The following is a 12642-nucleotide window of genomic DNA, read 5'->3' as shown; positions in this document are numbered from 1 at the left end:
TTTTGGTCGAGAAGGTTTGCCCAATACCATAGTGACAGACAATGGTCCACAGTTTGTTTAAAGGGAAATGGAGGATTTTCTTCAAAAGTTTGGTATTAAGCACAAGAGGTGTTCACCATATCATCCACAAGGGAATGGTACAGTGGAGAGGTTCAACAGGTATGTGAAGGAATGTATACAGCTGGAGGTTGCGTCAAATAGGGACTGGAGAGACGGTCTGAAGAGATTTCTTCATGCTTACAGGGTAACCCCTCATTCCACTACGGGTAAGGTTCCTTTTGATCTTTTCAGAGGTCGCAAAGCCAACACTCCCCTTTCACCTGCGTGGGTGAGTTGGGGGAAAAATAATAGGTCACCAGAAAGTGTTGTGGATGTGGAGAATGAGTGTGAGAAAGTATGTGTACAGAAGAGGAAGATGTACTATGATGATAAGAAAAGTACGCATGACTTAGATGTGAAAATTGGGGATCAAATTTTAGTTAAGAAACCAACTTTGTGTAAAGACAGGAGTACATTTTTAGGACCGTTTTTAGTTGTTAAGCTTTTTAGGAATGCTGTAAAAATAAAGGACGGAAGAGTGTGGAATCTTAATAGAGTTGTCAAATCAAAAGGGAGAAGATAATGCTGTTAGTAGTATCTGTAGTTTCCTTGTGTTTTTTTTTTTTTTACTGTATTTTCTCTGTGTAGTTTATGTATATAGTTTCCTTGGGGTTTCTTTGTAAAGAGGGAAGGTGTGTGGTATATGTCTTGTGTGGGCTCAGGAGGGGTGGAATGCTCACATAGTTCTGCCTCTACCTGAGGTCACATATGACCTCATATAGAATGTGGAGTGTTGATCTTGTTGGAGGAGAGCAGAGAGGAGAGCAGTTGTGCTGGGCTGTAGTGGATGGGATGCTCCAAAAAAAGGACCTGCAATACTTATTTGGAGACTCTTTGATTCTTTTCTACACTTTTCACACCTTAAAAGGCCTCGCCCAGCAGCACCATCCGTCGAGTCATAAATGCATAATCAGTTGTGGATGAACACCCTCTCCCATAAAATGTGGGTACCCGGGATATCACAAGACCCTCTTGTTCATGGGCATTAATGTCTTGCTCCAGAATAAAATGACCTAGCTCGTAGCTTCTCAGATTGATGCACTCTTAGCTAGAAAAGTAAGCATTTAAGCACATTTAGGCATGGGAAGTCCCTACACTGGAAATCCCCACAAATATTCAAAATTTTCACCCTTATCATGATGCCTATGCACATTAGATATGTTGTCAAAGGCTTCAAACAAGCTCATGAAATCGTTGTTCTTAGCATAAGAAAATTCATTGTTATAAAAGTTAAACAGAAATTTATATTATAGCCTATAGTAAGATAATAATCAAACTTTTCAATAAAGGACACCTGTTCTTTGGTTCTACTTAGACAACTTCAGACTGACGTTTTGGGAACACAATTGGAAGTCTTGTACTGCCTTCCTTTTAAACCACATAATTATTTGTTGTTTTTACTCCTCACACCGAGGCCCCTATGGTGGCTACAGTGGAACTGACAAAATCCGTCGCAACATAACGAAGCCCTGGTCTCAAAAGTTGCCAGTTGCCTAAAATAATTCAGAACGTGACCAAGGGTGTGCATCGATTACACAGTTTCAATTCTGCTGGACCCCTTCCTTCCACCACTGCATATTTAACGTTCTTCTGGTCATACAGTAGCTATCACCATTCATATTGGCATTTGGAATTGTTGGGCACCCCTTGAGGACAGTGTTCTGTTATTGTGCTACAATCTTCCTGCTTTCATTATACTAGCTGCTTTCCAGTGAGGCAACACATAATAAAACACAACACTACATCAAACTTTCTGCCTTAGTATGCCCTTTTGTTAGCTCTTCACTCTGGAATTCATAGTCCGAAGTGAGCTCTCCTCGCTGAGGACATGACTCCTTTTCACTTCATCATGGCTGTGAAATCCCTAGACTGAAAGTTTGCAAGTACTGTGTTGCACCTCTCGCATTGAACACGCCTCACTGATTATTTCTTGGTAGGCGTCAACGAGGTGGGCAACATTCTTCTTGAATTATTTTGGAAATTTCCCAGTATACTTGGGCAAATGCACTATTACCGGTAAATCTGGTATAATTTTTTAAAGCTCAGTTTACTTGTTGACCACTCGAATCCCACAATTGATTATTTGAAGTATGTTTTGTAATTGTATTTATATAGTGCTTACTATCTCCAACAAGGTGTTGAAACGCTTTTCGGGGAGTAGCACGCTACTCTGGAACCCAAAAGGATTAGTGGTGGATTAGTATAGGGAAATATAAGCACAGTGTTAGTATAGGGAGGTATGAGTTAGTTTGAGACAAGGACATGTGACTGTTAGTTGATTTGAATAGAATAATGGAGGGATAGAGGAGTGAATAATCTAGAAGTGTTAATTGGGAGATAATAGTAGCAAGATGAGGTTTGGGATGAGTAAAGAAGAGGTAGAGGATGTAAGTCTGTAGAAAGGTATTCGGGAGATCATAGTGGCCTAATGGGGTTTGGGATGAGTCGAAAGTGATAAATGAAGGAGAATTTAGTAGGGTTGTTTGGCATTCAAAAACTGAGGTTTGGGGTGAACCAGGAGGGGTAGAGGTGGGAAGAGTCTAAGAAGGTGTTATTTTGGAGATCATAGTAGTAGAATGGGTTTGGGATGAGTCGGAGAGTGGAGATAGAGGATAGATTGATAGAAGTATAGGGTGATGGTCAGACAGAGTAAAGCTTTGGAGAGAGTACATTGTTTTTTAATGTGTCATCATTTGCTTTCACTATCTGTCTTTCATCATACTAATTTTTGTAGGCAGTTGAAATCCATGATCCACCCAACTTAGACTGTTAGTGTTTTGTCTTTTATAGAATGGAATCCATACCGAATTAGTGAATTTCTTTGTAATTGAAAGTTCATATGGCGGGTATGTCTCTTGGCAAATCAAGGACTTTGTCAGTAAGACCAACAGAAGAATCAAATTAGCTCAGTAATCTTTTTGTAGAATTGACTTGCACAGTGGGGGTATTTTTTTCCCCTTTTGCAGCTGGCATACCTGACCCAAGCATAACATTTATTTTTGATCAGTCTGCCTCAAATAATGTTATTTTATTATTTTGTTTCTTCAGAAGCTTTGTTAGTGTTCTTTGAAATCATGAACATGCCCTGCATGCGAACAATGTGCCAGATTTTTCATTATGTGTAAACTCTCAAAGGCTTGTTTATAACCTGAGTATAATAAGATATAGGGTAAGTGTACTTCTATAAAGCACATTGATACTAGTCATTAAGAGTCAAATCATTTTGTTGTTCTTTTTCTTGTGTGATCTTTAAGTGGGGCTGTCCATGGGGGTGTGCTTAATGATGAAATGCTTTTTGTTTCTTTCCTTTTTAGCGGCTGCTCCTGTTGTACCTGAACTGAGCAGCGATGCAGATAGCAGTAATTTCGATGAAATTGAGGATGACAAAGGCGACGTGGAGACCTTCCCAATCCCTAAAGCTTTTTCAGGAAATCAGCTTCCTTTTATAGGATTCACCTACTACAGAGAAAATTTGTATGTGAACCTACACCTACCAGTCATTACTCTTCTTTGATCTTTTATTGTATATTACAAATTCAGCACTTTGGAGATCTTTTCCTTTTTTTTTTTTCTCTTTGTTTGAGGTGTGTATGTATGTGTGGACTTGGCTACGTATGACAGTCAAGAAATGCATATAATAAAGCACACGTGAGGATTTATACAGAGCTCAAAATTATATGCATGCATTATCTTGTCCATTTTCGGGTAGCGTAGCTTAAAGAGTGGTCTTGAGGTTACTGCAGGCAGAGTGAGCGGCAGTGATTCTGTGGCAAGAACTCTGAAAGGTACTAGTTTTTGTGGAGTGGAGGGTCGATGAGTTGCCAGGCTAGTTAGTTCCAGAGTCTTAGTGTGGACGCCGAGAAGGCTTGTTTGCATGTCCATTCTTTCCTGGCCTTTTTGATCTACATCTGGTGGAGATGTGTTGAGTGCTCGAGATTTGGAGCTTGTCTCTGAGACAGTATGTATTTTTAAGTAATTCTATTTTCGTGTTTCAGAAGGCAGGGGTTGAATTTGAAGGAGCTTGTAACAGGAGCTCAGTGGTGGTGTGGTGATCTAAAATATTCGGTTGACATTCTTGTATTTATAGGTTTATACAATATTCTGTGGGCCTTTGTGGTCAGTATACAAATTCTGCACAAAAAATGCACTGTACCTAGCCAGTACCCACTGAACTTTTGAAGATGTAGGATGTAAGGTTGAGTTGGGTTTGAAGATTATTAAATGAAGATGGTTTTTGGATCTGAGAAAAAATGTCAACCTTGTAATTATACAAACATGATTGTTGTGTTGAGCATGTTTCAAGATTAAACTGGTTTTATTTCAGAATTCGAATCAGTTAACCTACACGCAATAGCTTTCTTCAATTTTTAAAAGTTAAATGCATTTGACTGGCACATATTTGTCAGTTTGGGAATTAGAAACAAAACTAACCTAGAGCTGTCAAGAACCCTTCAGACAGATTGAGACAAATCACACACACCACGGTCTCACTTGTTAGCACAGAAAAATGCAGTAACACAGTTAGCATATGGGTTACCTCTTGCCTGCAACACGTCTCACTGATTCTCCCGCAGCTTAGTCAAGGAGATGTTCATTTTATAGTTCTGTGTAATTTAGAGAGTTTTATCAGAGCATTAACTTTTCTAAGGGAATGTACCAACATTGGCCAAAATTCTTCTTGAATTATTTTGGAAATTCCTCAAAATACCTAGGTAAACTTACAATTCAGGCGGATACAACATTCCTGTAAAGGAAACTACATTCAGTATTTTTATATAACCCTATTTGTCACGACATATTTTCTTTCTTATCTTTCCATTTTCATCTGAAAAGTCCAGAATTATTTCTTGACTTAGAAACTCTATTAAAATATTGCTGTCTGGAATACATAGGTAATTGCCTAATTCTGCTCCTAGAGTAACCAATGGGGAATGATGGACATGACTTTGTTCCAGATCAGTAGTGGTCATGTCGTGCCACATAGAGCGACATTTCTAACTGTAGTCAGTATTATCCCTTTTCAAAGGCCTTTTGTACACAGCATGTCGATTTATTTATGGCTTCAGTGGTGCATCAGCATTGTCAGGCTGCTTTGACTATATACGATATTGCATAAAGTAAACAAAACATAGCATCACAAATATTGAAGAAGCAATTTTCATTGGGTAAAATCAAACATGTTCAGTTGTGTTCAGAAATTCACTTGGATGAATAGAGGGTTTGCTCCTTCACACTGACTCAAGGAGACAAGCAGAAGAGGGTATCCTGTTTGCTGCTATCCCCTGGTCTTACCCAGGTATTGGCTCATTTGTTTGTGCTAGCTATTAAGTAGAATCACCCAAACTTTTAGTGTATGTGTGCACAGGGGCTTGAAGTTAACATCTTCAAAGACTCCCTCTACTCCAGCACAACCTGCAGAATATTTGTTTAGCGCCAGCCACAGGTGGTACAGAGTTGTTTGAGTAAAACATGCTCTTGGACTCGTATATGAGTTTAGCATTCAGAGCTAATGGAACATTTTGGGTGTATTGTAAAAATTCTTGTGTGCGGAGTGATGGACATATATTCAGTTTTCAATAATGTTTGAAATGGAGTCCCACTCAACCCAAGGCAGTTGTAGAGCATTAGCATTCGAAATATTTGGTTTTGTCACTGCCTCCAGTCCAGGTATAAGAGCAGCTATAATAATTTGTTTCCCCTGTGCCAAAGGGCATTCCTATAATATTGCCGTGTGCACAGCAGTGAGACTTGTTTCTGTAGGTGTTAATATCCCTTCTGGAGAGGAGTACTGATGTAATCTGTGAGCTAGGGTAGTTGTCTGGCCTTCATTGTAAGCTATGCAAGTATAGCCTGAGGCACAGGTAAAGACCTCTAGTTACTTGTTTTGTTTTGTTACCTCAAGTCTACAAATATTTGGTCTGTAGCATGTCTGCTTGTAGTCTGTGTAAGATGGCTGTGTGCTATTTCATCTAGTGTTTGTCAGCAATCATGAGAGTAATCAAATCATACAAAGGCTTCATTTGCTGAAAATAAAGTGGCAAGTCAGCTCTCCCAAAGTTAAGAAATCATATCAGGGCTTGTAAGTTTCTTAATGTATTTGGAGGTTGTAAAGTAGAACACCTCTGCAAGAAGACTTTTTCCTCACTGATAAAGGTATCCAAGAAAATCACAATTAAATACTACATTTTTTAAAGTTAATTTTGTACCCATAGAAAACTAACAATGTCACTATCCAATCCACCTCTGTGAGGCATTTGTTTAAGTCATTATCCGTGATTTATTTGTCATTTAAACATGATAGAGCCTCAGGATATTCCTGTAAGACCTCTTTTATTCTTGCTGCAAGCAAACTAGGACTATTCTTATTGCCCATGGGCAATCTCGTATAGCAGTCCTGATATCCGCTGAATGAAAATGTGGTTAGATACTGGTTCTCAAATGCTTTATCTTGCCTTAAAAACAATTTGATATATCTAAGGCTGTATATATATATATTTTCTATGGCATGTGTAGCTGCAGATACACATGCTGTGCACATCCCGCCATCTAGTGTTAGGCTCGTAGTGTTACAAGTTGTTTTTCTTCGAAGAAGTATTTTCGAGTCACGAGATCGAGGGACTCCTCCCCTTTCGGCTCCATTGCGCATGGGCGTCGACTCCATCTTAGATTGTTTTCTTTCCGCCATCGGGTTCGGACGTGTTCCTCTTCGCTCCGTGTTTCGGTTCAGAAAGTTAGTTAAAACTCGGAAAATTCGACGGTATTGTTTGCGTTCGGTATCTGGTTAGTTAACGCAGATCGACACCGAATTTTGAAGAGCTCCGGTGGCCCTTCGGGGTTTCGATTCCCCGGCGGGGCCTGGTCGGCCTGACCACGTGCGTCTTCCAAGCTAATGGAACGGACCCCATTCCGCTTCTGCCCCGAATGCCACAACAAGTATCCTTACACAGATCAGCATCTGGTCTGTAATTTGTGTTTGTCTCCCGAACACAAAGAGGATACCTGCGAGGCCTGTCGAGCGTTTAGGTCGAGGAAAACGCTAAGAGACCGGAGAGCAAGAAGACTCCAAATGGCGTTGGCGCCATCAGGACACCAAGTCTTGGAGGAAGAAGAAACCTTCTCCATCGCGGATTCGGACTCGGACGAGGTCGAAACTGAACAGACGCCGAAAACCGTGAGTAAGACGCCCATGCCCAAGACTCACGGAAAATTCATGAAAGCCCAGGGGACGACACCGCCAGCAGGCCATGGCTTAACCCGAAAATAAGGTGACCGGCCATCGGCACCGAAAAAGGGCACACATGTGTCGAAGTCATCCGACTCCGGTCGAGATACCGGCACAGAACAGACTCGACCCCGAGACACCGGGTCAGAGCAATCTCAACATCGAGAGAGCGGCACCGAAACAAGTCGGCACCGAGATATCGGAACACCGAAAGGCAAAAAGTGTCTTCGGAGCCGATAAAGACAGTCGAAAAGGTTTCGATACCGAAACATCCGGCCTCGGAGCCGAAACCAAGTTCCTATACAGAGGAACAGGGCCTGTCCTCACAGATGCATGGACACAGATTCGGACAGGAGCTAGAGGCAGGGGAGCCAGATTACACTCAAAGAAGACTCCACATTCAGAAGGAGACAGGGAAAATCAGTACTCCAATCCGAATTAAAAGGAAACTTGCCTTCCAAGAAAAAGACAAGCAGCCACAGGCAAAGGTGGCAAGACAAGTAACACCGCCACCATCTCCACCGCGCTCAACGCACACATCACCGGTAGCCACTCCACCACTGATGCAGTCCCCAACTCATACTGGAATGAGTCAGGATGACCCCGACGCATGGGATCTTTGATGCGCCAGTGTCAGATAACAGCCCAGACTGTTACCCAGCGAGACTGTCGCCACCTGAGGACAGTACAGCCTACACACAGGTGGTGTCAAGAGCAGCGGCATTTCATAATGTCACCCTGCATGCAGAGCCTATTGAGGATGACTTTTTGTTTAACACACTATCCTCCACTCATAGCCAATACCAAAGCCTCCCTATGCTACCTGGAATGCTAAAACACTCCAAACAGGTGATTCAGGAGCCTGTGAAGGGCAGGGCCATAACTCCAAGGGTAAAGAAAAAATACAAGCCACTGCCAACAGACCCGGTATATATCACGCAGCAATTAACACCAGACTCTGTGGTAGTAGGGGCAGCTCACAAGAGAGCAAACCCTCACACCTCGGGAGATGCACCACCTCCAGACAAGGAGAGTCGCAAGTTCGATGCTGCGGGGAAAAGGGTTGCAGCACAAGCGGCCAACCAATGGCGCATTGCCAACTCACAGGCATTGCTGGCAAGATATGATAGGGCTCATTGGGACGAAATGCAACATTTCATTGAACACTTACCCAAAGAGTTCCAAAAAAGGGCACAACAGGTGGTGGAGGAAGGACAGAGTATCTCGAACAATCAGATACGGTCAGCAATGGATGCAGCAGATACAGCTGCTAGGACAGTAAATACAGCAGTAACCATAAGGAGACACGCATGGCTGCGTACATCAGGATTCAAGCCGGAAATACAACAAGCCGTGCTGAATATGCCTTTTAACGGACAGCAGTTGTTTGGGCCGGAGGTGGACACTGCTATCGAAAAACTTAAAAAGGACACTGATACGGCCAAAGCCATGGGTGCACTCTACTCCCCAGAGTAGAGGCACATTTCGTAAAACGCAGTTTCGAGGGGGGTTTCGAGGACAAAGTACAGAACCCACAACCTCACAAACAAGGCCCACTTATCAGAGCCAATATCAGCGGGGAAGTTTTCGGGGACAATATAGAGGGGGACAATTCCAAAAGAGTAGAGGGAAGTTCCAAAATCCCAAAACTCCTCAAAACAAGCAGTGACTTCGATGTCACAAATCCCCAACACAACACCTGTGGGGGGGAGACTAACCAAGTTTTACAAACATTGGGAGGAAATAACAACAGACACTTGGGTCCTAGCAATTATCCAGCATGGTTATTGCATAGAATTTCTCAAATTCCCTCCAAACGTCCCACCGAAAACACACAATATGTCAAAACAACACATGGATCTTCTAGGACTAGAGGTCCAAGCGTTGCTACAAAAAGGAGCAATAGAACTAGTACCAATTCATCAGAAAGGAACAGGAGTTTACTCTCTGTACTTTCTCATACCCAAAAAGGACAAGACTCTAAGACCTATATTAGATCTCAGAACGTTAAATACCTACATCAAATCAGATCACTTTCACATGGTGACATTGCAGGACGTAATCCCACTGCTCAAACAACAAGACTACATGACAACACTAGACCTAAAGGATGCATATTTCCATATACCGATACATCCTTCACACAGAAAGTACTTAAGGTTTGTATTCCAAGGGGTACATTACCAATTCATGGTGTTGCCATTCGGAATAACAACTGCGCCAAGAGTTTTTACAAAATGCCTGGCAGTAGTGGCCGCACATATCAGAAGGCAGCAAATACATGTGTTCCCGTACCTAGACGATTGGTTAATCAAAACCAACACGCTAGAACGGTGTTCACAACACACAAAGTACGTCATAGAAACCCTCCACAAACTAGGTTTCTCAATCAAATACACAAAGTCACACCTTCAGCTGTGTCAAACACAGCAATACTTAGGGGCGACAATCAACACAACAAAAGGGATTGCCACTCCAAGTCCACAAAGGGTACAAGCATTTCACAATGTAATACAGGCCATGTATCCAAGACAAAAGATACAAGTCAAAATGGTGATGAAACTACTAGGCATGATGTCCTCATGCATAGCCATTGTCTCAAACGCAAGGTTGCACATGCGGCCCTTACAACAGTGCCTAGCATCACAATGGTCACAGGCACAGGGTCAACTGCTAGATCTAGTGTTGATAGACCGCCAAACATATACCTTGCTTCAATGGTGGAACAATATAAATTTAAACCAAGGGCAGTCTTTCCAAGACCCAGTGCCTCAATACATAATAACGACAGATGCCTCCATGATAGGGTGGGGAGCACACCTCAATCAACACAGCATCCAAGGACAATGGGACACTCAGCAGAGACAGTTTCACATAAATCACTTAGAACTACTTGCAGTATTTCTAGCGTTAAAGGCATTTCAACCCATAATAAGCCACAACCACATTCTTGTCAAAACAGACAACATGACAACGATGTATTACCTGAACAAACAGGGAGGAACACACTCGACACAGTTGTGTCTCCTGGCACAGAGAATATGGCATTGGGCGATTCACAACCACATTCACCTAATAGCACAGTTTATTCCAGGGATTCAGAATCAGTTAGCAGACAATCTCTCTCGGGATCACCAACAGATCCACGAATGGGAGATTCACCCCCAAATACTAAACACTTACTTCCAAAAATGGGGAACACCACAAATAGACCTATTTGCAACAAAAGAAAACGCAAAATGCCGAAACTTCGCATCCAGGTACCCACAAGATCAATCTCAGGGCAATGCGTTATGGATGAGTTGGTCAGGGATATTTGCATACGTTTTCCCCCCTCTCCCACTCCTTCCGTATCTAGTAAACAAATTGAGTCAAAACAAACTCAAACTCATACTTATAGCACCAACCTGGGCAAGACAACCTTGGTTCACAACACTACTAGACCTCTCGGTAGTGCCTTATGTCAAGCTTCCAAGCAGACCAGATCTGTTAACTCAACACAAACAACAGATCAGGCATCCAAATCCAGCATCACTGAATCTAGCAATTTGGCTCCTGAAATCTTAGAATTCGGACACTTAGGGGGTCATTCTGACCCTGGCGGTCACCGACCACCAGGGCCAACGACCGCGGAAGCACCGCCAACAGGCTGGCGGTGCTTCCTGGGCCATTCTGACCGCGGCGGTAAAGCCGCGGTCAGAAAAGGGGAACCAGCGGTTTCCCGCCGGTTTACCCCTGGCCCAGGGAATCCTCCAAGCAGCGCCGCCATGGGGATTCCGACCCCCTTCCCGCCATCCTGTTCCTGGCGGTTTTTACCGCCAGGAACAGGATGGCGGGAACGGGTGTCATGGGGCCCCTGGGGGCCCCTGCACTGCCCATGCCACTGCCCCCTCACAGGGCCCCACAAAGATTTTCAGTGTCTGCTTTGCAGACACTGAAAATCGCGACGGGTGCCACTGCACCCGTCGCACCCCTGCAAATCCGCCGGCTCCATTCGGAGCCGGCTTCCTCTTTGCAGGGGCTTTCCCGCTGGGCCGGCGGGCGATCTTTTGGAGATCGCCCGCCGGCCCAGCGGGAAAGTCAGAATGACCGCCGCGGTCATTTGACCGCGGTGCGGTCTTTTGGCGGTCTCTGCCCGGCAGGCGGTGCCCGCCGCCCACCGGGGTCGGAATGACCCCCTTAGACCTTACACAAGAATGTATGGAGGTCATAAAACAAGCTAGGAAACCAACCACTAGACATTGCTATGCAAATAAGTGGAAAATATTTGTTTATTATTGCCATAATAATCAAATTCAGCCATTACACGCATCTGCTAAAAACATCGTCAGCTATTTATTACATTTACAAAAGTCAAAGCTAGCTTTTTCATCCATTAAAATACATCTTACCGCAATTTCAGCTTATCTGCAAATTACGCACTCAACTTCATTATTTAGGATACCAGTCATAAAAGCTTTTATGGAAGGCCTAAAGAGAATTATATCACCAAGAACACCACCAGTTCCTTCGTGGAACCTCAACATTGTCTTAACACGACTGATGGGTCCACCTTTCGAACCCATGCACTCATGTGAAATGCAATACTTAACATGGAAAGTTGCATTTCTAATTGCCATCACATCTCTAAGAAGAGTAAGTGAGATACAAGCATTTACCATACAAAAACCATTTATTCAGATACACAAGCATAAAGTAGTTTTACGAACAAATCCTAAATTCTTACCGAAAGTCATATCACCGTTCCACTTGAATCAAACAGTAGAACTACCAGTGTTCTTCCCAGAGCCAGATTCTGTAACTGAAAGAGCACTACATACATTAGACATCAAAAGAGCGTTAATGTACTATATTGACAGAACAAAACAATTATTTATTGCTTTCCAAAAACCTCATACAGGAAATCCAATTTCCAAACAAGGCATTGCTAGATGGATAGTTAGATGCATTCAAACTTGTTATCTCAAAGCAAAAAGAGAACTGCCTATTACACCAAAGGCACACTCAACTAGAAAGAAAGGTGCTACCATGGCCTTTCTAGGAAACATTCCAATGACTGAAATATGTAAGGTAGCCACATGGTCTACGCCTCATACGTTTACCAAACACTACTGCGTGGATGTGTTAACAGCACAACAAGCCACAGTAGGCCAAGCAGTACTACGAACTTTGTTTCAAACAACTTCAACTCCTACAGGCTGAACCACCGCTTTTGGGGAGAGAACTGCTTACTAGTATATGCAAAGCATGTGTATCTGCAGCTACACATGCCATTGAACGGAAAATGTCACCTACCCAGTGTACATCTGTTCTTGGCATGA

General features: G+C 43.0%; 1 protein-coding gene across 1 annotated transcript in view; it reads left to right on the top strand.

Moving 5' to 3' along the window:
• Positions 1-12642, top strand: part of ROCK2 (Rho associated coiled-coil containing protein kinase 2) — a 508887-nt gene that overhangs the window by 334174 nt on the left and 162071 nt on the right. The window contains exon 9 of the mRNA XM_069235939.1: positions 3414-3573. Within this exon, the coding sequence (XP_069092040.1) occupies positions 3414-3573 (160 nt within the window). The remainder of the gene's footprint in view (positions 1-3413; positions 3574-12642) is intronic.

The sequence above is a fragment of the Pleurodeles waltl genome, chromosome 5, assembly GCF_031143425.1.
Source record: "Pleurodeles waltl isolate 20211129_DDA chromosome 5, aPleWal1.hap1.20221129, whole genome shotgun sequence".
NCBI lineage: Eukaryota > Metazoa > Chordata > Amphibia > Caudata > Salamandridae > Pleurodeles > Pleurodeles waltl.
Note: the sequence above shows the minus strand (reverse complement) of the source record. Positions and strands in the feature narration are given on the sequence as shown.